The sequence below is a fragment of the Dermacentor variabilis genome, chromosome 4, assembly GCF_050947875.1.
Source record: "Dermacentor variabilis isolate Ectoservices chromosome 4, ASM5094787v1, whole genome shotgun sequence".
Classification (NCBI taxonomy): domain Eukaryota; kingdom Metazoa; phylum Arthropoda; class Arachnida; order Ixodida; family Ixodidae; genus Dermacentor; species Dermacentor variabilis.
This window is the reverse complement of record NC_134571.1, coordinates 113,890,224-113,914,881: the sequence shown is the minus strand read 5'-3', so window position 1 is coordinate 113,914,881 and position 24,658 is coordinate 113,890,224. Positions and strand designations below refer to the sequence as shown.

Below are 24,658 nucleotides of genomic sequence, written 5' to 3'. Positions count from 1 at the left end.
ACGGCATAAATGTCGCACTAAATTAAAGATGACATTTAAAGACGTTAGAAAAGTTAAATGATTTTAAACAGATTTTACGTAGCATTATTGTCCAATTATCAATTAGTCTTATCAAATCACTGATTTCTTCAAATAAAGCAGCTTTGAAGTGAGTGAAACATTTTTATTTGAGAATATGCTTGTCTGCACATGTGTCTACTGCCAAGGTACGCCATTTTCATTTGTAGTTTTGTCCACTGGCTTATAACCTCAAGTTTCTCATTACAACAATATTTCAAGATAACGAACGATTTTCAGCGGTCCCGTGTGATTCATTATATCGAGGCTTGACTGTAGTAAAGTCTGTGCAATACAAATGGCAAGGACACTTTACATGGACCACCAATGAAGAAAAAAAAATAATGAGGGAAAAATGCTGTGCAATTACAACAAATGACGTAACATTGAATGTAGAGCAACATAAACCAATTTGTCTCTTTTTAAAATTTAGCTATGATAGGGTGGATATAGTTGACTGAGCTTGTTAATACTTATTTTATCGTCACTGACACTGATGACGCACAAAATTATTTGTGTGTGTGACTGCCTGCCTGTGCAATCGTCAACGTAGAGTGCAGCCTCCCTAACCAGAGGTTATCTGCTTGCTCTTGGAATCATTGGCAGAGCCAATGGAAACGCCTATTGTATTAGTGTATTCTGAACCTTCTTTACCCTTGCAGGACTTGCTGCAGTAAGTGCCGGACTGGTTGGAGTGACGTTTGCCCGGTGCAATTGGGTGGCTGCCTATGTGGCGCTTCTGCTCTCCAACACGTGTGCTGGCATCCTCTATGGTGGTGATGCTGTCCTGCCTATTGACCTTGCACCTGATTTTGCTGGCAAGTGAAGTATTTTCTTTTTTTTGACAGCCAATGTTGCTTAGTTGCGTGGCAGAAGAATCTCACAGTTTGCTGTCTTACAAAAAACTATTTTCATGCTGGAGTGCCTTAGTGCAGTTGTTTTCAAACAGATGTTTCTTCAGTAGGGGCCCTGCAACATTTCATATGAAAGGTGTAGAATGTGGCTAGTATTAATGGGCATCCCCTTATGAATCTCTTGCAACAAAAAGTTCCGTAATATACCCTGTTTGGAAGGAGTTATCAGCAATCAGATGTTTCTGTTGCCACAACGTAATGGCCTTCCCCTTGCTCCTTTTTTTTTCATTCAGACTGCACTCAAAGCTTTGCCACCAGGCCCAGGTCATGCCATGTTCCGCATATCTTCATGCACAAACCCAAGATTGTGTGGCACAGCTGTTGCATTGCCTGATCCAAATCCTCCTTGCCTGATAGATACAGCACAGTGGTATCATTCTTTGCCACCTGATGGCACCACCACACTATCAGTGATGAAACTTTTTCAGTTTCTCCTTTGGCCATGGATAGTGTTTAGTTATAATATCTGGGAAAATCTGACCAATGGCTGTCATGTGAAATGTGCACTGGAATATGCATGAAGTGGGGGATTTCAGGAAGTTGAAGGGAGAGCAGGTGGCCTTTCCAACGAAACTGCGTGCTGGCTCCCAGCTGTGAGTACAGCAACAGTATGAGGTGGAGTTGCTCATAGTGGTATTATCTAGTGACTAAGCAGGTGAGTTTGCTATGTTTAAAGAGTGGTGCAGAACTCCTTTAATGCTGCATACATATAGTGCTGATTTTAGTGAATTAATAGACTAATTCGCATTTTGTGCTTACATTCCACTTCTGGCTGGGTCGTAAACGCATTATTATGTTGATATCAGAGTCAATGAAGCTTAACATAATTAGTAAGCACATTCAGGGAATAAAAAGAGTTCAGTTGTCATAACATTTTCTTTCTATATTTAGGTGCTGTCATGGGACTCACAAACTGCATTTCCAATACTGCTGGAATTTTCGCACCTCTTGTGGTTGGCTACCTGACAGAAAGCAATGTGAGTAAGCATGCATATCTAGTAATGTTTCAGCCAATCAAACTGAATGACACCACATTATGACTCTGTGTTCGTGCACGAAGGTATCTAGCTGTGCCTATCTTTGTTGACCTGGAAGACTGTTGGCGAGTGTGTCCTGAAGTTTTAAAATGTAGAGTTTTTACTGAAATTATGACTATTGTGATGAAGAAGACCTCGAGCATTGCTCCTGCAGCTTGTCCGCTGAAGAGGAAGAGGACGGACGCCTTGGCGCTGCGGCTCGCGCTCGCGTTTGGCTGGGTCTGCTCGGCTGCTCTGCGCTCAACCCAACGTGACTGTGGCTACGGCTTCCCGCTAACTGCCGATAAAACCCGTAGCACTACAATTATTGGGACGGCAATGGTCCTACACATGTTAGCAGACTTTATATGTGCTGTCCACTTTGTAATGGTGCCTCATGATTGTCAGAATTTCTTTAGCCTTGATCTTGAGGCATTCGCTGCGTGAGCGATACTGATATCTGGGCTTGTTCTAATATCCAATGTTTTCGAATATTTGATCAAATAGTATGATATTTGATATTCACTCTGTCTTGAATTTAAGTATTCAAAGTACTTGAAATACTTGAAACAAACTAAATATATGCATTTTTTTTGTATAAGCTGCACCTCCAATTATAACACCCCCCAAAAAAATGTAAATAAAAATTTGCACGTATATTCCTTTTAAATAACTGCATACAATGCCCATATTTGTAGAAAGTCTCCATTTGCAGATGCATGAATTATCCACGGCATATCTTTAGCAAAGCAGCTCTGTTTCCCATCTTTCGGTGATGCTGATAATGGAGATCTTTGGCCTAAAGGTGGTTTCATGGCAGTGCAAGTCCCGCACTGCCATGAAAATATCTGAGTAACGGCTTTTTGAAAATAAACTTACTCCAGAAATGAACTTGTTTCCTTTTTCTCATGTAGAGAACCAAGTTTTCTTAGATTTGTCAAGATATGGCTCTTTGTTAAGGTTATATACAAATCTCACAATTATTGGAACTATTCACTTCAAAATTATTTGACACTAATTACTATTTGCTTCAACTTAGCTTCAAATGAAAAAATATATTTTTTTCACTTGTTTTTCTTTTTTTAATTTCAGGATACTTGCTTAATTATATCCTTAAGTGACACGATGTTCTGTTATGCCATCCAAAATTAGCTCCGTGGTTCTCCTTATCTTTCTCGCCAATATTCTGTTTTGTATTTTTTTTTAAGAGAATGTCCATGTGGTCACCAAGTGATAGTAAGAAATTAGAAGTAGAGATAAGGGATGGTGAAGATCATAACTTTATTGCTGTACCATTAAGCTTTCACAGTGGAGTAGACCTGCTAGCTCTTCCATTGTATCGGATCAGTGTCCCGTGCGTCTAGTCTTCATTGAAGTTTAAAAGCACTGCATTCTGTGGCAACATGGTAGATCCTTGCATATCAGCTTCATGCGCACATTATGCTTTATTGAAGATGTGACATAGATTGCAACCACAGCGATTTCATTTCTTTTCTCTTTTTTTTCTTTTTGTACAAACCACAGGAGACCATTGCACGGTGGAATGCCGTATTTTACATTGCTGCTGCGGTGTGCACCTTTGGAGCCGTGGTATTCTTGGCATTCGGCACGGCAGAAGTGCAACCGTGGGCACATCAGCTGGCCACTCCTCTTGGGGGCTCAGCGGCTGTGCTTGTTCCTAGTGATGAACTTCTTGATGATGATCCACTAGAGGGCTCAAAGGATACAAGGCCTTACTGCCACTGACAGCATTTAACGGTGTGCCTTACAGCGTCAGTTAACACAGTGAACTGCTTTGTTGGTGCTGACTGACCTTTTTTTTCCCTCTATTCCTTGGAGGTGCAAGAGTAGTGTTCCTGCTGATAGGCTGTGATACCAACAACCATCTTTTATGTGGCATTTAATTCGCCAGGCTCCCGCTAAGGAAAGCTTTCAAAGCTTTCCTGCTAAGTGCACAAGAGCCCAGTTGGTTTTTAGAGCATCAAGTAGTATGCTTACTATGTCCGTTTAGTCTCTTCCTCTACAGAAGCATTCTTTGGTTTTGTGATTTCGTGCATTCTTTATTTTCCTCAAAGATTCACTTGAAGACTGCTTGCTTGTCGTGATGCCCACTGTGGTGATGCAAGCACTTTTGTGCCCTGCATTTATGCTTAATGCATTTTATTTTTTTCTCATCAGTTTATGTGCTTAAAGAATGGATTTTAGATGATTGTCAGAATAGCCATTAAGACGTAGCACGTGCGACTCAATGAAACAAGTGTATGCATAGTACAGCGGACTTTTTCTGCCATTGACATGGCCTTTCAGTCCTATAGTTTTTGTGCCATTGAAATGCTTCATGCTATTGCATTTTTAAAATCTTGGGTAGTATATACTTTATTATTATTTAACAGGAGTTTAAAAATGCTGTCTATTCGTATAAGGTAAATTTCATTGGTTGACCATCAGTCTATGCTTTGCATCAGTGTAAAAGCGCTAGTTGCACTGCTAAACTGGCATGGAAAACACAGTGTATGCCCCCATGCCATGGTTGGCGGATTCAAGTTGCTGTTATAACAAATATGTGCTATGGGAACTTGCACGATTCACTCACTTTGAAACTGTTGCCCACATCCAAAATGCTTAGACTGGTGCCTGGGCAATTTTGTCATTGAAAATTAGTTCAGTGGCTACAGAAAAGAGTGCGCAAGGCATGAAAACACACATGGTTGCGTGCTTTGTAATATAGTAAAAGAGAAGGCCAACATAACTGTGCATTGTGACAGCAGTTACATCCCACTATGTGGAATCTCAAATCTGGCATCTCAATAGGACCGAGAAGTGATTTGTTCGTGGAAGCTGCTCCAAGTGAGCTGTTGCAGTGTGCACTTATGCACTGAGTTAGTCATAGAGAATGCAATCTCTCCTACGGAACAACAAAAGTACATTCTAATGGTACGCTGGAGTTCACCATTAATTTTTCCCTATTCCTCTGATTGAAGTAGCATTTAGTTTACGTACATATAAATCTAATGGCACATGTCCAAATACTGCTATACGTGGTTTTATTTTTATGTGATGTGCTGAGACTGTCCATGACGGATGCTTGCTAGCACGGTAATGTTTTGGTTTAGTGCGTGTGCGCTCGCTCCATCATGAAAGCAAATTTTACATACAATACATTGGAAATCTTGGCAAGTGCCCAAAATGACCACAAGAAGCTCTTTAGCTGTAGGGGCGCTTCATTGTCCATCTCCCATGCAAAGCATTCTTTCTCCCAAGTACCATAAGCAAGTCAACAGAAATGCTGCCATTTTAGCAAATATTCTGCCATATCAAGCAGATTTCTGGCTTTTTTGGTGCGGATATTGGAAATTAAGTGCATAGCAGGCTTTTTAAAGCAAATTTTGAATTAAGCTTTTCCAGCAATCTTTGAAGCATTCAAAGCAACATTTAATCATTTTAGCAGATCCTCTCTTTATTTTGCTGAATTGTTTCCTAGAAATGATTTTCAGCGCTTATTTTTTTATGATATAGACATTACAATGAAATGTCTGTCCATTCACTTGGCCCATTTGATTTCTTTAACATAATGACTTACGAAAAGTATTTGATAATGCCCTTGTTGCCTGCAAATGTGACATTGCAAACATACACATAGATATTTACATGCCTTGTATGCTTTTTTATAGTATCCACCACATTCTCTTAACAATTATAAATTATAATTAATTATAATTGATACTTCTACTACTCTAATATTGCTGTTTGTCATGGTTCATCATCATGAGCCTGGTCACGCCCACTGCAGGGCAAAGGCCTCTCCCATACTTCTCCAACTACCCCCATCATGTACTAATTGTGGCCATGTTGTCCCTGCAAAATTGTCAATCTCATCCGCCCATCTAACTTTCTGCCGCCCCCTACTACGCTTCCCTACCCTTGGAATCCAGTCCGTAACCCTTAATGACCATCGGTTATCTTCCCTCCTCATTACATGTCCTGCCCATGCCCATTTATTTTTCTTGATTTCAACTAAGATGTCATTAACTCACGTTTGTTCCTTCACCAAATCTGCTCTTTTCTTATCCCTTAATGTTGCACCCATCATTCTCCTTTCCATAGCTCGTTGCGTCGTCCTTAATTTAAGTAGAACCCTTTTCGTAAGCCTCCAGGTTTCTGCCCCGTACGTGAGTACTGGTAAGACACAGCTGTTATACACTTTTCTCTTGAGGGATAATGGCAACCTGGCTTTCATTAATTTTCCTACCTAGTTGCCCAGCCTGGTTTTATATAATTGCAAGCATGCAACATGTTATGCTTGCTAGGCTTGCTTTGTCTCCTCGCCTGCCTGTGCTTTCTTTCGCAGTGCTCTGCTTATTTGTGAAATTAATGTGAATCCAGCTGATTCCAATTTTTACTGGTTTAATTAAGTTAAACCACAACATTATGCTAAGTTCAGTGAAAATGAGGAATGGAACAGAAAATGATAGGCATGAAGTTAATAGATAGGAAGATGGCAGTCTAGACTTATAGAGCAAAGGGCTGGTAGCTGAAATATTCATTAAGTTTAGGCGGAAGAATTTGCAGCTGATGTAATGTACGGAACAGATTACAAGTGGACTATTAGACTAGCAGCAAGAGTGCCAAGGTAAGGGAAAACAAATTGAAGCCAGCAGAGGATTAGATACAGTGATCAGGCTAAAATATTTGCATGTGTAGGACGGAATTGGCTGGTGCAGTACAGCAGCAATTGGAGATTACTGGGAGGGAGGCCTTTGTCTTACAGTGGACATGAAATAAGATGGTGATAACATAACCCTTTCATTAACGAATTACGATTGACTTGTCGATAAATGGGTGAAAGTTAATATAATTTTATGCCAGGGTGCTGGAGACTACAAAGCAAGCAAGTCAAGGTGTGATGAGAACGACTGCATTTTATAGAGACCCATCATAATTACAAAGTAATTAGATATTCATTTAATGTGGAGTCAGTCATGCTACGTCTCTTCATTAAAAATATTAAGTCACCCGCTCAAGTTGCATGCACAGGTTAATTGTTGGGTGCAAGCATACCAACAAAGTAAAGAAAATCTTTCGCAATGGCTACTTAAACGCCCCACATCAAATTTCCTATCAAACACAGTAGTGTCTTCACCAATGCGGTCGTCTGAAGCGACACCATACTCTCAGAAGTGAAATGGGTGTACTTTAGGAAAGCAGAATGTTCAATTTACTCAATGTTCGTTGTCTATTCCTTGCAACCACTGCGCAGTAATGGCGTAATGGCAAAAAAAAGTTGCGTCCTCAAAAGTGCACGCTGAGCCTAAAGGGGCTAAAGTTCTGACAAATTTTGGCATCGATTTCATATGGAGTGTATCCACCCTCATGAGTCGGGTTTTCATTTTCGGCAGGTTTAACAAGTTAAGCCACTTTATTTACTGTGTTCAAAAGAGTGTGGTAGGGCATTTAAAGTGTCAGTATAGGAAAACGTAAAGCTAGATTAGCAGATGACATTCGTGAAATAACAAAAGTAGAGAAGTGGTTTTGTACGCCAGAAAATTATGTAATTGTGAATGGTGGTGTACCAATGCTACCTTGAAGCTGTGACACCAGCTTCCCACGGTGTTTTAAGATTGGAGCACTGTCTATCAGACGCTCGACCACTGCTTCTTGAGAAAGATCTGAATGTCAACACCTGTAAAACAAAACATGGTTGTCGTGACACTATTTTTTTTTTCGTTGTAAGGATCACCTCACTGTAAACACAAAGCATGCACTAACAGCATCCCATGTAAAAAAGAATGAGAATTCTGAATTGCTATGATGGTCATTTAATGTAGACGCACTCACTGTAGATGCGTCCAGCTATACATTTTTCCTGTTGTTCGAATAGGGCCAAAACTAGCAGCAATGCAGAGCAGTCCATGAAAGCACGCTATGATGTCATCAGTGCTTTTATTTGGGCATGCAATTTAGAGAAAGATGTTCGGCCCTCTCGTCTTTTATTTATTTATTATCTTTTCTTGTTGATAAGCAATGCATTTATGCTGAACAAGCAGGAGTTTTAGAAGAATATTCTGTTGGCGTTACATGAGTGTTTCCTGTTTCTGCTGTTTCTAATGGTAATGAAAAGGCCAAATGTGAGGGTTGCGCTTTTCAATTGATGATGGCTTTCTTGCATCAATTATCCTTTGCTATGCTTAAAGTCTTATTCAAATCTGTGCAAATGCAGACGAAGAATGTGTCGAGGACAGTGCGACAGCTTATACAGGTTTCTTATAGCGAAAAGCCTGGATGCAGAAAATTCACTGAAGGAGAGCCCGTAGTTTGCTGGCCTGCATACAGCCTGTTTTGTGGCCAGCTGGCAAGCTGTGGTTGTTGACAAGCTTGTGCAACATTGCTTGCAACATTGATTGAACATGTGGCCATGAATATTTGCAGCAGTGAAAATGTTTGACACCCACTAAAGTTATCACTGCATTGTGTGTAGGTGTCGCAAGGCAGGGGCTTTTTTTTATCTCTGACACATCTTTTCATGTAGCTGTAACCAAGTTTTACTACCTGTCATCAAGTGCATACACTTCACGTGTTCATTTGTGAATGTTTGCAGAAGTGCATAGGACCTGAGGGCAAGGATGAAATGTGTTTCTTTTTAGGGAAAATAGTGTTCAGAAATTGTGACATTGTGGAACAAATTTTGATATGTTGCCAGCATTAAAGTTTTTGTTACGCTTGTGTGAGATTTTGGAAATAAGCTTAGCTATGTCAATGACTTTTACAATGGCTCCTTAAAGCTACTTCTTGCTCCTTAAAGAGAATAAATTACTGTTAGCATGAGATAGCACTGGGCTTTACTGTACTTTGTAATGTATTACTGTTCACTCTGTTTGAGATCAGGGTAATTATGAAGATCTGTACACATAGCATTTATTTCTGCAGAGCCAATGTTTTATGTAGCTTTTCTGCGATGCTCTGTAAAAAAAAGATCTGAAGAACTGCTTTACTATATGAAATGCTGATAAGGTATGCTTTTACTTGCTTATATTTGAGTTTGCTTGTTGTACAGTCTGTAATTGATCGACAGAGCAAAATAATTTTTCATGGCTGTTTGTTCATTCATGCATGCACTGTTTTTTTATGTGATACCTTCTGAAACTCATTTGCACTGGGATGATGGACGCATCTTTGAACGCATGACTTGCACTGTTGGCAGCAGGAGTTTGTGGGCGGGCAAGCATAGACGTAATCACAGTGCTGCACCATGTAATCCACCAGTTGTGGCTCATTGGCTATGATGTTTTGCTGCTGAGCACAAGTTCATAGGTTCGATTTCTTGCTGTGGTGTTTCGGTGGGGGAAGAGTACGAGTTTTAAACGCTCATGTATGTTTAGATTTAAAAGTGCACTGATATCCCGTGCATTTTTTTTTTAACCATTGAACCACAATTTCATTTGATTTGCTGTGCCATGTGGCCTTGTGACCTGCTGTTACAGTCCACAATTATGTTGAGTAGACATGCTTCACTTTCTGGCAGATATGCCTGTGTTCTTAATTCCGTTGGACGTACACCATTTGTCTGGTACAGGTGTGAATTGCAGCTTCATCATGTGAAATGCACCCAGATCAGAAGAAACTGATTGTTGAAGCAGCATTAGCTCGTGATAGAGCTAATGTATGATACAGCTAATGTGTTATGGAGCTAATGCTCATGGCTTTGTCGCCGTCCGTCAATTCAGAACTCGTGTTATTGTAGTTGTTAAAATCAGTGTCTTGTCAGCAGTCCCAGATGATCATTGGTACAACAGTAGAGGTACAAACAAGTGCATCTGCAAGAAAGAAAAAAAAGTGTACATAACACAGCAATTCATATGTTATTTGTGGACTGTTCTGTCTTGGTGAATGCGTGCCTAGTGTCCACAAAGCCCTTGCGCATTACTGGAGTTGTGTGTAATATATAGCATAATAAAACCGTGTGCGTCCACTCTCCTTCAACTTGGAATTGAGAGATAGCTTTTCTGTGCCACAGTACATATGAAGTGCATTTCTTCAAAAGCTCTTCATGGTAGTGAATTAGTAAGCATTGACAAATTAGTGAAGTTGTGTAACGCAGTGCCAGATCCTTTAGTGTATGCTAGCATGCACAGCTGATTAAAACTCGCTTCTAGTTATGTTTGGCATAGTACTTTTGTTAAGGCATCCGTTTCTGGGAACTTTTATTTGAAGCTTGCATTTGGAAATGCCGCAATAGGCAGTGAATTGAAGGAAGCATGAATAAGAATGAAGAAAATAATATTAAAAAAAGATGGTGTCCAAAGTGGCTCCACTAAATCTAGCTTCTGGTGCCCCTCCAGTTTGGCAATGCACAAAAGTAACTATCAGAGAAAGCAGCCAAGTAATGCTCCAGTAGCTGGCGCATTCTCTCATAGTCCAGAGAATTTACTTTTCAAAGGACTATTCCAAAGTAGCACTCCCTATCCTCGTGTAATCCTGTGATGATAATACGAGAGCTGCTATGATCATAAAGCTCACTTTACAGAAGTGCTACATTTGGGACCACTTGTGTCTACAGGATCCAGCGTCAGTACTTTCAAAGAGTGGCACTCTCTCTATTGAAAGAAACATAGGTTATGTTACCTTCTGTCCCGGGCTCCACCGTTACAGCTGAGTGGAAGGTGTGCCAGAATAATCATGTTTGGCAATTGCGAATATATGAACCATCACTCTCAACTACAGCTTTATGATGGTAGTGTAGAAATGTAATTTGTTTGGGGCTTACATGCTGTACAAACTCTTACTGCCTACAGGGGACAATATGGAAGAAAGAAAAAGAGCTTGTAGTGACAGTGTGTAAGAATAAGCAGGCTATACTGGGTTTTTGTAAGTGTATGGCCTTGTGTACAGACATGCAACTGTGTTTGTACATAGTGGGTACAATTAAAACATTTGTATTTCATGGCTGTAATATATTTTGACAATATTTATGGTGGGTTATAGCTTACAAGTTTTGTGGATAGTATTTGTAAAATAAATTATTGGTGTGTGGATGCAGGCCTTTTTACGTGACTGTCTTGTTTGAATATTTTCCACATTCTCTTCCAATCCGAGCAAGTACTGACTTGCATTTTTTTGTCACATACTGTTTATAGTTTAGCTTACTTCTGGCTCTCCATTGCCAGGTTCAGCCAGTTTCCATCTAAGACAAAGGCATTGATGGTTGCATTTGAGTAGGAATAAAAAGCAATTACCACATGTTCTTTGTGACTTTGACATACATTAAACAGGATTTTCAAGCAACTGTTTTAGTGTCCATGCCTCGCTGCTTTTATCCCAGCTGCTTAAAACTTTTTAAAGATACACTAAAAAGAACTGTGAAATTAAGCTGTATATTCGTGAAGTGTGTTTCTGGAATAGTGAAATGACCACAGTTACCGTGAAAGAAGGTTTATTAAGCCAGAAAAAATGCAAATATAAGAAATGAGTGGCAGCACCATCCTGAGCTTTCCACGATGGCACCCTGTGACAACATGGATTCTGACAGCTTCTGTTCGGGTCTGGTTATTCATTTTCTGGTAAACAAAGATCTAAAAGACTTAACCTCGCAAGCTTATAAAACTCCTTCTGCAGCGACATCACCAAAATGCGAGAAAATACTTCGAAATTCATGTTGCTGCGCAGATGTGCTAGTGCTGAAGTGGCAGCATAAAGTTCAAGAAAATTTTTACCTTCGTTTTCTTTGGTATTACTCACCCGCCTTCTATAAAATGAATCAGAAATAGTTTTAAAATTACATTTAACCTCTCTAAACTGTTTTAAGGTTCTCTTTAGTGTCTTCTTAAAGTGCTCCAAGTAACTACCAATACTCTTGTTGCTTTATTAAAATGTTTTCTTGGATTTTCACATTCTTGAGCATCCTGATTTGAATAATCTATGTAGTACTGGGTGTCGGAAAAGTGTCTGTGTATAGTGGGAATGACAGTGTTAAAATACGAAGTTTTATTTATGGCAGTGCATTGATCACTACAGGAAATGCTTAAATTGTCCACCACTGGCTGGAAGACATGCTGTGTATGAGGATAGCTCTTGTACACCTGTCCTTTGAGTGCACCCCACAGACATATCAGACCAACTACAGGTCTTGCACAGGAATATCGCACATGAAACTGCCATCTCACTCACAGTTGTCATCATATTATTGTTTATTTTCTCACTGCACAGTTACTCTTCAGAATACATTGGATCTTTTGACTCATTCACTCTGGAGAACATCTTCTTCTTATCAATATTTATTGGAGACATTCACAGAGCATAGTGCAGCATTAGACATTCTGGGCTAATGGGCGATGTCGTAATGCAAGTGTTCCACCTGGGCCTTTTGACGCATCTGGTGAGCTGGAGAACGACGCAAAAAGTGACAGTTTGATTGGATTTGTGATAACAAAGTCCAACGCTGATATGAAAGATGAATAAGAGAATGTATGAAAGCGTTTGTCCTTCATTTTAGTGCTGAGTTTGGTTTGTTACCATGGATGTTTTGTTTTTGACAGTCCCTCTGTCTTCATCCCTTTATTAAATCTGGGTGTGTGGGGGGGCGTTGCCCTTGTCCTTGGACCTTGTCCAAATAGACATGTCCATTTTATCTGTTGCTAAAGTGCTGATTGGCAGGGGCACTTGTCTCTTTCCCATGTGTTCCCCAGCCCAGAGAACCAGAACTTTAGCAGCAGACGATAATGGACATGTCCACTAGGCGGACACTTGCAGAGTGCACCTCCCCCCATGCCCTTCTTGCTTCGCAGAGTGCTCTTCGCAAGTATTCTAGAAAGCCTCTTCATGCTGTATATAGTTGCCCAATAAAAATTAGATTTGTTACTGGTTATATGATTTGCTCCAGTATGTGATTAATTATGCTGTATGTGCAGACGGGTATATGTTCGTTGTGATGAGTTGTAGCAGTCTGAACCTTCAGCAACCGTAACAGCAATGGAGCTGCAAAAGTCCCGGAATAGAGCAGGAACATTCTTGTTACACGAATCTATTCTTGCAAGAGAAACTGCGTGATACCTTTCGTCACTTATTTATAGGGGCATTTGCCTCTGGGCTATGTTTGCAGCAGTTGCTCTTTTATTTTGTTCGAATTGTTCATGCATTATTTTATGTGCGTTCTTATACTGGATGCAGTTTAGCTTATTATACCAAATAGATTTATTTTGCCACTTGTTGCGCAACTTCAATATCGAAAGAATAAAAAGGTGGGCCAAATATCAATTTCTGAGTGGTGATTTTTATCGCTTTCTGACTGCTCACATGGTATTTTAGGCAAAAAAAAGAAATTGAGCAAAAACCATCAATGATGATTGCAGGTCATACCAGTACCACACGGCTACTTTCAATTATAATTGAGCCCGATTCGGACTGAAATTCTCAACTGCGATTGGCTCCCTTACGCAGATTGAGCCAAGACGCCAATTGTGACCGAGAAATTCAATCTCGATCGTAATCAAGTGTGCAGCGTGACATTCGTGTCAGTGTAAGTGAAGCAAGGAAGTTATATACTAAAACACCTGGAGTGGAGGTGGCTCAACAAAAGCTGGTCGTCGCCATCTTGCTCGGGGCAAAAAGCCAACGCCAACATAGCAGAGCATGGAGTGTGCTGCCGCACTGCTCTTGTAATGGCAGTTGATATTTGTGGCATGCTTTTCTAGAGCATTGCAGTACCTCAGTCGGCCATGCTGAAATTGCGTGTTGCTTTCGGCTGTACATTCGTCTTAAGAAGAAGCCGGGAATAACATTTTACCTCTAAGTACACATTTCTTTTTATTTGCTTACGGCCGCCTGTATGGTGTGCATTTTCTTCAGTTGGGAAGCGTTGGGCATGTGCACATGCATGATGTGTTACTTTACACAAGTCTCGATGTTAAATTTACACCTTAAATCTTCATCGGTGCATTGCTGCGTGTGGTTGGGCTGGGATTTCACTGCTAGCTTCAGCACGCTCAAGTTCTACTCAAGTACGCGTCTGATCTGATCGTACATACCGCAATGTGTCTGCTTGTAATAGGACTTAAGCAAAAGGGCGCTTATGTACCCAGCATTAGGTACTAGTGGGTACTAGTAAGCAGCTCTGGATGAGCTTTAAATTGTGAGTTCGTTAATGCGTAAGCATTCTTTGGCAAGTACCTCAGGCTTGTCACGCAAGAACTGTAATGCCTTGTATCTGCACAAAAATGCGTGATTTGTGAAGTTAAAGACATTTAATTGTTATAGTAGCATAAACGTAGATGAATGGTAGCTTTATAAGTGATTACAAACAATTTAAACCAATAAAAATTTGATCAGTGAGAATACAAATAGGGATATGTAGGGCTCCATAGAAAAAGCATGGGGAAGTTTATAGTAGCGGTAGGCCAACTGAAATTCAGCTTTGGCCAACTTCAAATTTTGGGGTGGGGTTATTGAAATTTTGGGGTGGGACCAACCTGAATTTCGGGGGTGGGCCACTACCAAATTTTAAGTTAGGCCACCTGCAAATTTAAAGGGTCAGACAACCGCTCAGAACATGAATCGGGATAACCCTGCTGATGGAATGGTTCCCTATCGTAGTGGCTAAAACAAGCCATGTTTTTCTCATTAAACATGGATTTATATTTTTTATTCATCACTAAAATTCACGAAAAATGTCCTTTGGCACCCCATATGGCAAAAACATAAAGCTGCATAAGAGGTCCCACTACGTGACTTTCTACTAGCATATGCGGTTGCTGGTTTTTTATTAGTATTAAAATGCTGTATACTTTTTATTATAAGTTTTTCCTGGATTACAATGTGCAGATAAGCCATCGTTTGTGGTGAGCAGAAAAGTGATGCTGCCTTCGCCTTCCTTTTCAATGAGTTGGCTTGGCTCGTCAATCGACAGAACAACGATGACAGGGGCAAGCCAGTCATGGGTAGGCGTGTACATGGGGGAAAACGCGGTACAAATATAAGAAATGTCTGTAGAACAACACGAACTTATTGCACGAGCCTTTTATTTTGAAAAGTGGTTGAAAAGGTGAAAATGTAGGTGGTTAACCACAGTCACACACACTCCTGTGAAAGCAGAACGATGGGCGGCTTTCACAATTTGCAAGGCAGGCTATCGACATCACTTTCACTTCACAGCATTGCTGGAGGACGGGCTCTTACTTTTTTAAAGGCTGCTCAGATAAAAAAATTCTGCTTCTTAAATATCCACGCACTTTTGGAAGTAGCCACTGCAGATGTAAACACTACCGAGGGTAAGCTTTGCGTTGTGCCATGAAAAACTAGGTCCTTAAAAATCGGTTGTCAGCCCCTTTATGTTCGCCCACCCCCAAATTTCAAGCTTACCACCCCTAAAATTTAAGTAGGGTCCACCCCCAAAATCCAGGTCGGCCCACCCCTAAATTTCAGGTTGGCCCACCCCCAAATGTCAAGTTGGCCAAACCACAAATTTCACTTAGCCCACTCCCAAATATATGTTGGCCCATCCCTACTACAAGCTTCCCCATCTATGGAGCCCTATTGTGGGTATTCTCCCTGGTAATTTTTTTGTTGGTCTAATCGCTTATAAAGCTACTAATTATCTACATTTACACTGTTATAACGATTAAGTTTCTTCGACATTACGCATTGCTGAGCAGGTACAAGGCATTGCACTTTTCCCGTGACGGAGCTGCAGGTATTCGCCTATGGGATGCTTACGCATTAAACGAAGCTAATCATTAAAACGATTTTATGCTCACAAAAATTAAATGTAGTGTCATATTACTGCAACTAAATGGCCTTATCATTAGTAAAATAGTTATGTAAGGTAAACAAACATTTTTTGTGCACTTTTTGATCGGGGAACCAAAAACGCACTCAAGTGCCGCGCTTATTCTGCGGCTTGGTCCGCCCTCTTTGTCCCCGGCTATATAGCCGCCGGTGGCTTCGCCACAGAACACCTATATAAACACTTATACGTATATAAAACTCTCAAACTCTATATAAACGTCTCGCATAAGACAGTCATTTGAGGGATCGTCCGACCTCTGCGCGCAAGCGCGAGTAGAGCGGGCGCGAGAGAAAATTTGGGGACCGTCTCGTCTGTCACTCGCCGCGGCTGAAGCGAACGAACGAACGAGTGAGCGTGCGAATGAACGAACGTTTATCTTAACCGAGTACGACCATCGGCCAACCACGAAAGCGACCAAAAGACCCAGAGAAAGCTATTTTCTCCCCCTCCCCCAAAAGCAAATTTTGTTGTTGTTTTGTGACTATGCTTCAGCTCCAGTTTCTGAAAAATGTTACGTATCGCTTCCGCCCGCAGCGCTCATTATTATCGGGCGGCGTTTACAGAAAGTTACAGCAGCGCTTGGCATTCCTTTTTGAAACTCGACAAACCCAACATGTGGTGGTGCGACGTTCGCGCGTTCGTCCCTTGAACGTGTTATGCTGGCGTCGTGGAATTGAGCTGTGTGCGGAGCCTTCAAAGTTTCGGAATTTCACGCTACATCAAGTTCGCGATGTAAGTTGTTGATCTCTGTCCAATCCAGCACATTTCGCTGTGGAGTGTTTGCTAGGAGAAAGTCGCGACGCGACGAATGCTTTCGAACGTTTCACAGTTCTGCTGCGTTCCTCAATTACGGTTTTAAACACTACGTTTGGAGATGAGTCTGGTCGCCATCGTGTGCGAAAAAATAGGTGTATAAGAATGCATGTATTTGTGAGGTTTTTTTCGTCTGATAAGCGTAGTGTTCCGAAGAAACGAAACCACTGTTCTCTGCTGTTCCATTGGGAAGCTTTTTTCTGACACGAGAGTGGGGCATTGCCACTGGCAGCTGATGAAGTGTCACGTAATCGTCGTGTATTGGATAGGCTGGGAATATTGTGATTACATAACGACTCCACGTCACCTTGAATGAATGACGCTGTGTCGTCTTCCGCTGCAGGTTTAAAAAACATGCAGAATTTCCTCCGCTTTCCCGCAGCACACTTTCGCTTTCCTGTGGAGAAGCTTCGGTTGTGCTAGAATTTCTGGCAGTTTCATTGTTCAGTACATACGTACTCGTATATTTTGCTGCTGCTTACGCCACATGTAAAGAGTTTACTTGCGGCCTTGTCAGTACATCGCCATGGCGTAAAGCGCCCGAATAGACGAGGACGAAGAGCGAGCACTTGAATTTAATGCCGTGGTTGACAGCTCGCATATTCTTGTACAACGATATTCATTTGAATGCTACCGGTTGTGGTTAGCTGCTGACTTCTATCCCCCTTCCCTTTTTCTTTTTAAGGTGGTGATCAAGAGCCGTTCATCATGTCCAACGTCGAAAAGCAATGCCTTGGTTACTTCACTAATGTCATCCAAAGTGAAAAGCAAACTGAACTGTCACCCGTCAGCATTGCCGATCTGGGCAGTTATTTGATAAGTGCACAGGTGAATCTTCGGAGACATATCAAGAGTGTCTACAGTGGTGACTTGGTTGAATTCTTCAAGCGTTTCCCAGAAATATTTCAGCTGGAAGGCACTGCACATGTCTACTTGACTTCCGACATCTTGAAGAAGTATGGCATCGACGAGCTTGAGAAGATGGCTGTTGATTTCTTTAAAAACAAGCTCAAGACCATGAATGCATTCCATTTCTCAGCTGTTCCCTTGATGGCCCTTAGGAAATGCATTGGAGAAGCCCCACTTGGTGTTCAAGCCTTGATGGCCAAGAACTATCCAGCAAAGGAGATGAGGCGACTGTTACAGGCCCACCCTGATGTATTTGGCGTTTCTAACTCTGGGAATGTATACCTTGTAGGGGAGGTGCCAAGGCCTTTGGAAGATTGCAATTTCCAGAATTACTGGTCATCTGATGCCAGCTGCATGGATGCTGAGATATCACAGGATGAAGCTGACGCTGTGCAGTTCTTTCGCCGGGTTCTCAACAGTCCTGGAATTGAGCTTGGGAGTTGCAGTGTGGACTCTTTGTTTGCTCAAGTTTGTGAGGCTCCTGACAATGTTCAGCATTTCATCAAAAGTAACTACACAGAGCTCAACTTTCTGGACTTCTTCAGGGCGCACAAGTCGGCATTTTCAGTGACCACAAGTGGCAGCAGTCCCGCAGACATGTTTGACGGAAGCGACCAGCAAGAGTCTGACGAGGAGGAGTTTCCGGCATTGCCTACTACAGAAAATGACTATTCAGAGAAACATTCTGATGATCCCTGGGAGCCTTCGCGTGGCAGGAGTGGCGTTATCGATGCGGAGGTGGCTGCGATCAAGTACTTTGAAGATGTGATAAAATCTCGCATGCAGCGGAATGAGATGACGCATGTTGACCAGTTGCGGCAAGGCCTAGCTGATGCACCTCTAATTGTCTTTTCCTACTTCAGCGATGAGTACCCTTATGGTAAATTTGACAAGTTTTTCTTGGACCATGCTGAAAATTTCAGCATTGAGAGCACGGGGGTAGTTGAGCTTGCTACAACTGCCAGAGGCCAGGCATCCAATGCAGGAAATTGTGAACTGGCCCATCATAGTTCTTCCAGCAGCACTTCGGAAGGAAGGGTCTCTGGCTGCGAGGATAATGTAGGTGCATGGCACGCAAGAAATGTTCAAGTGGAAAAGCAGCTTGAGAAATATTTTGCTGATCTTTTCCACTTAGCCTACTGCTATGGTGTGCGTGTTGTAAAACCAGAAACTGCCCTAGAGATTTCATCGTGTCTTAATCGTAGGCTTACAGGCTACCTCTCAGAAAACTATGGGAAGAATGTGGTGGAATTCTTTCAGCACTACCAGAGCCGTTTCAGGGTGAGCAAAAATGGCAATATTTGTCTTGCCGTTGAAAAGGACATAGGCTCAGACACAACAGCAAAAAAGCAACCAAATGTATTGGCTGTTGATTTTTATATTGCTTTGATGCAACTATTGGAGGCCCATCAAGTCAAAGCCATTTCCCCAGAAGTTCTTTGGAGTTTCTTGCCCCTGACTCCACCTAAAGTGCAAGGTTATTTGATCAAAGTCTACACTAAAGACAACTTCAAGTCATTTTTTCTCAAGTCGCCAACCAAGTTTGCGATGTCCAAGAACAAGAATGTGTACCTTTCGGCTGGCAGTGGGTCCTCAAAGAGGGATTCCAGTGATATAGATGAATATGACTTTGAAAGTGCCTCAGAAAATACACATGAAGCTTCAGCACTAGAGTATTTTGTTGATCTCATCAAGTCTCTTCGTGTGAACACGTATCCAGTGCCCATCAGCATGTTGCAAGAAAACCTTCCCAAAGCTTCTTCATTCGTGAAGGAGTACTTTGAAGAGGTCTACCCACAGGAGAAATTTGTCAAGTTTTTCTTGAAGTACGATGATTTTTTTTATGTGCTTCGGCCAATCAATGTTGTCTGGCTTACAAAAATTGATGGAGAAGTTGCTGAAACTGATGATGAAGTTTGCCCACTTGACACCATGCCCAGTTCATTTAGGTTGGTAGTTGGCGTAGTGGCAGCTGCATTACTCGTGAAAAGCCCCAAGCCATTCTCAACAATCCTTGGGCATCTGAACATAGTTAAAGACCAGTACAGCCAAGAGCTTAACAAACAGCCAGGAAAAAGTAAGACTGAAAAGCTTTGCTCTCTAGTTAGCAATTGTTTTGACATGTTTAAGATTGTGAAGGACAATACCATTTTGTCATGGCCTCTCAGATATGCCAGCTCTCTGCTATCTGCCCTGGAAGATGCATTGGCTGAAGTTTGTGTGAAGCTTGCTGCTGAAGACATTGTTGAAATCTCAGTCTTCCATACAACATTACGGCCTAGCACTGAAAGACTGTTCCAGTGTCTTGTTCCTGACATCAAAGCAATGCTGGAGTTCCTGCACCGCAGAGAGGAATTCTTTGTTGTAAATAAGGAGCACTTTGTTGTTGTTCCTAAGTCAGCAATGCCTGATGATGTTGAAGAAATCACACAAATGCTGGAGAAAGAGTTGTTGAAGTGTACCGATGGCAAAGCACCACTTTTGTCTGTCCTCGAAAACTTGAAAGACGAAGGATTTAATAATCATTTCAGCAGCAGCACTGTTTTGAAGGTAGTGCTCACGTGCAAGGACAGGTTTGAAATTTGTGATGATTTGTTGCAGCTCAAGGAAGAGCAGAAACACAGCCCTGGGAAACCCGATTCTGGTCACCATGTGGATGTGGGTTCAAGTACAAAACCAGAGACAAAATGCATGCCAGTCAATGGCATGGGCTGGATTATTAGTTTAGATGGAGAGAGCGGACTACTTGCAGCTACCTTTGGTAGCTCCGATGACTACGCTGAAGTTGTTTTCAAGAAAGATGCCCTCAGTGCCACATCGACTAATTACAACGAACTAATAGTTGGCCAAGAGGTGGAATTCATTGCTGTCAAGGACAGCAATGAATCTGAGTGGGTCATTGTGGAACTTCAAAGTGCTGGCAGTACACCTTGTGGTGAAGATGAAGAGGAAGGTAGTGAGCAGGGAGAACGAGCTCACGCTTGCAATGGTGCGAAGCATCAGTCAGACATGTCTGAGGCTGCAAGTGATGACAACACATCCACTAATGGTGATGACTGCATATTTTACTCCAGCGCCTCAGACTCTGAATTAGCACAGTCGGGAGCTCCACCATCAGTTGACCATCATACAGAAAATGTTCATTCTCCAAGCTTCACAAATGTGCCCGTTGAGGAAGTAGTAAAGAAAGGTGAAGTAGTTGTGCAGGAAAGCACTCAGGATGACAGTGCTGATGTTACAATTGTTGATGATGGTTATGATGACTTTGACTGGGATACACCATATGATCGAAGAATTATGAACTTGCCCCACATCTCGGCGATGGATACGTCTGAGCCATGTGAAAAAGTAATCGGGAGTGTTGCCTCTGAAGAGCAGAGTTCACAAAGTGCGCTTGATCTGGGTAGACTTTCATCAATGACACATAATGCACCAGAGAATGTGCTGGATGCAACCTTGCCTATTAATAATAATCACGTGCAGTGTGCAACATTACCAGTGATTTCTGCACCTGTGGCTGTTCAGGGTAATGCCACAAGTTGTGAAGCACCAAAGGAAAGCCTTACTGCCTGGGCTGGAGCGGGAATTTGGGACATTGAACCACTTCCAGCAGCTTCCACAGGGCAACTGCAAGGGTCTCGGCCTCCACTTGCCAATCAAAGCATTGACCCTGAAAACAAAACATCAGAAAAAGATTTCAATACACTGGAGGTTCAAGAAATGAATGTGATGCATGCCACATCTACGTCACCACCTGTATTGTCGATAGCCTCAGGTCTTCGCAGCAGCCTAATGTCAGACTCTAGTAGGCACGGACTTCCACATAGTGGCAGCAGGTTGTATCACAAAAGACATGCAGTGGAAGCAGCCTCTAGTGATGAAAGCAGCACTAGCAGTAGCCGAGTTGCTCCCTGCGATATTGATCCAGATTTGTCAGCGGATGATGAGTCTGAGCAAGACACTGACGAAGAAATCTCTGCCCTTCTGAGAAATCAGACCCCAAAGTCTAACAGTGACCACCTTGCAGCAGGTGATAATGGGCTTGTGCCACATAGTGAAAGGCAAGTGGATAGATGTTCTACCAGCAGCACTCCAAGCAGGGACAATCAGTGGTACCTTGATGAAGTCCTTCCTTTTGCCAGTGCCACGTGTGACAGGCCTGAGGTGGTGTACTCAATACCTGCCACTGTTGTTCTCATCACGCCTACAGTTTCAGTACTCAAATCCATTGTCCGAGGTGTTTCCGTCAGGCTTATTGCAAACTCTGATTCTATTGCTAGTCATGACTGGTCAGAGCTTCACGTTGGGAAAAGAGTTGCAGCACGTGCTTTGGGCAACATTGAAGATTCAACATTCCTTCTGGTTGTCAAGCTGCAGCCACTATGGCGCAGAGCAGTTCAGCAGGCAACATTACCGGAAGCTGCAACGCAGACAATTTCTACGGGACCTGTGCTGTCTGCTTCACTTATAGTGGAGTGAGCAGCACACTGGGTGCGCATGTGTGTGCATTGTGCAAGATATATTTAATACTCTTCATCAGGATGTGCCTCCCGAAGTCTGCCTTGGTGCCAGTGATGTGACTTTGGAGTGTGTATGTTCACCATTTTCTATCGTGTTTTTATTCTGTCTTGGGCACAAAATGAAGTGCAGGAATGAAGGGTGATAGAGATCTGTCTATTGTGGTTTTGTATATTGTTTGAGTGACTGTAGTTTTTAATAAATGTACCTGCGTGTCAGTCTGTGATCCCAAACTAGCACTTGTCTGCCTTTTAAAAAGCTAGTTGCAGTCTGTTCTAAATGCTTCAGTACACTAGTGTGGCATGTCACTTACTGCTTGTTGGCTGTGTGAAGCATGTGTTGGTGCCGCAGAATCTGCATACTAAAAAAATGAAAAAGCAAAAAAAGGCAACTTTGCATGCTTTTGCTGCTAAGCCCCTTTTCGAAATGCAAAAGCCGGCTCCAGCATTTGCATATAGAATCGATGCATGATTATGCAGTAGCAAGCTGTTACTCAGTGTCATTCTGACCTGCAAATTGACAGCAGTGTTACGAGCATGATCAGCACTATTTTAAATGCGTTCTTTCTTTCATAGCGTCACTCCCATGAATCTGGCTCGCTACCAGAACTTGAAACTGTTCTAATGGGAGAGCGCAGCTGCTTGATGGGAACTACAGTACACACCCAAAAAATGGAAATAGCTGTGGTAACCATAGGTGTTTGGTTTCACCATAGGGATATTGGATGGATGGCTGGATATTATGACCACTCCCTTTGAAACAAAGCTATTCATAGTTTCCTTTCTCCTGTTCTTATTGTTAGCCCTTCATGTTAACAAACCATTGAGGCCGATAAAAATTTGTCACCCTGAAATCTAGCAGCGATACCTGGCACCTTCCATGGTACTCGCCTCTAGTGCGAAGTAGGCTCATTCATCAAGCAAGGGCACCATGTGTCTTGCAGTTGTGAATGCAGTGATAGGTTGCCTTCATATGCACACGACGCGGGCCTCCGTACATGGAGGTCAGAATATGAAGGCACCCTCCATAAGCAGTCGCCAAGTTCACCGCATTTGCTGAACTGAATGCTATTGGATTTGAAGTCGGGCTTGTAGGACGATCGGAGGAACTTGGGGCGACAGGACTAGGCGAGCAGGGTTTATTTACATTATTTACTGTTTAAACAAGACATACATCGACAGTCTAGCGTGGCTCCCAGTGGAGCCCGCAAGACGAATCATAAAGCATACGAGCACGAAGCTCCACACACACTGACAAGAACGGAGCATGACGACGAGCACACACCAGCAGCCGACAACAGCCGCTTATAGCTACTCCGTCCGACGTCATCGTTCGACGTCATCGTAGGAAGTCCTCATGGTCGCCTTTGTGAGAAGAGGGTAGGGGTTTTACACACACACACACGCCGCACAGGTTTCGGTGCTCTCTTCGAGGGCCGACGACCTTTGCAGCACAGTCGTCGTCGTATCCATTGTCTGGCGTCCCCGTAGTCAGGTGGTCACGCCCGACCCCCGCCAGCGCCTCTAAATTCCAGAGCTGCCTTTTTCCTCTAGTCGCCACGTGTGTCGGCAGACTGTGACAAAGCCTGGGGCCGCCGTACTGCAAGGCACACTTTTGCCAGGGCGGCTCCCCTTCCGCAGAGAGACTATGGCGACCCGGCAAATTAACCAACAATGCACGGGGTGCCAAATGTGGCCAACCCTGCTGTCGTCACCGATCCTCCAAACGCGGCGCATGGTCAGTTAGCATTGTCGTTCTTGCTCGTTCTCTGAAGGGCGCCGCCACCGCGGGTCGGTCGAAGCACGTGCAGCGGGCTGAAATAGCTGGCACGTTGCTACCCCGGCCAGCCATTCCTAACAATGCTCACTAGTTCTTGTAGCAGTAGTTTCAACATGCTCCAAACAGGTAGCAGGCTTCTGCGGCAGAAGAGAGAAAAAATGAATGCTACAACTTGCTCGCACAGAACGTTGTTAGCCGTCCTGAGAAATGCTAGATGGGCATGCACCCGATGGAAGCTGCATCTGTGTGTGCGTGATTAGTGTTCAGACTTGTATTTGTTACAGTAAAAATTTGTTGCCGGTTAAAATTACAATTCTTTAAAAATGCTATTGATTATAGTTACCTATTACAGCCCCACAGAAGTAAATGAGCAATTATTAAAATGTAGTTGGCGAGTTTAATGTTACTTTCCACCCTACTTTTATTACAGTCGCACAACTATAATGAATAGATTGACCAGGACTGGCGCTTTCAATGAAACCTCTGCAGCCCTGCGCATGTTTATCTTCACTAAGAATTGGGTTTCAAAAATTTTCTTTGGTAATATTCTCATGCTTTCTTGTGAAGACATCTGCAGTGACAATGGACACTCGCTCATTGTACGCATTTGGGAGAGGAGCTGTGTTGCAACATATGAACACCTTTTTCACTACATAGGATCTTCTAATATGCCAGTATTGTTATTTAAGAGTGGGTGTATATATTCCTTGAACTATACACTGCATGTGAAGAGTCTGGAGACATGAAACACTTTCTGTGTTTGATAGGCTTCATCCCCCCTCTGCACTCATGCTGGTGGCCAGGGCAGGCTCCTGTTACTTAGCATCCAGTGAAGGTATGCGCCTAGGAGGCGCTATTCGCATAGAGTGGTGGTGTCT

General features: G+C 42.6%; 2 protein-coding genes across 2 annotated transcripts in view; both read left to right on the top strand.

Annotated features, from left to right (window-relative positions):
• Positions 1-13,234, top strand: part of LOC142579637 (sialin-like) — a 38,116-nt gene extending 24,882 nt beyond the window's left edge. Inside the window, exons 8-10 of the mRNA XM_075690034.1 lie at positions 720-875; positions 1,863-1,948; positions 3,512-13,234. Of these exons, the coding sequence (XP_075546149.1) occupies positions 720-875; positions 1,863-1,948; positions 3,512-3,733 (464 nt within the window). The 3' untranslated portion in view covers positions 3,734-13,234. The remainder of the gene's footprint in view (positions 1-719; positions 876-1,862; positions 1,949-3,511) is intronic.
• Positions 13,235-16,334: 3,100 nt separating this feature from the next.
• On the top strand, positions 16,335-22,227 carry LOC142579636 (uncharacterized). The gene is made up of 2 exons (XM_075690033.1): positions 16,335-16,493; positions 17,260-22,227. Exon 2 carries the CDS (start codon positions 17,283-17,285, stop codon positions 21,960-21,962), a length of 4,680 nt encoding a protein of 1,559 aa, XP_075546148.1. The 5' UTR covers positions 16,335-16,493; positions 17,260-17,282; the 3' UTR covers positions 21,963-22,227.
• The last annotated feature ends 2,431 nt before the right edge of the window (positions 22,228-24,658 follow it).

Bases quoted from the DNA above. Each gene is read 5' to 3' on its own strand.
- LOC142579636 (XM_075690033.1), top strand. From the start codon at position 17,283: ATGTCCAACGTCGAAAAGCAATGCCTTGGTTACTTCACTAATGTCATC.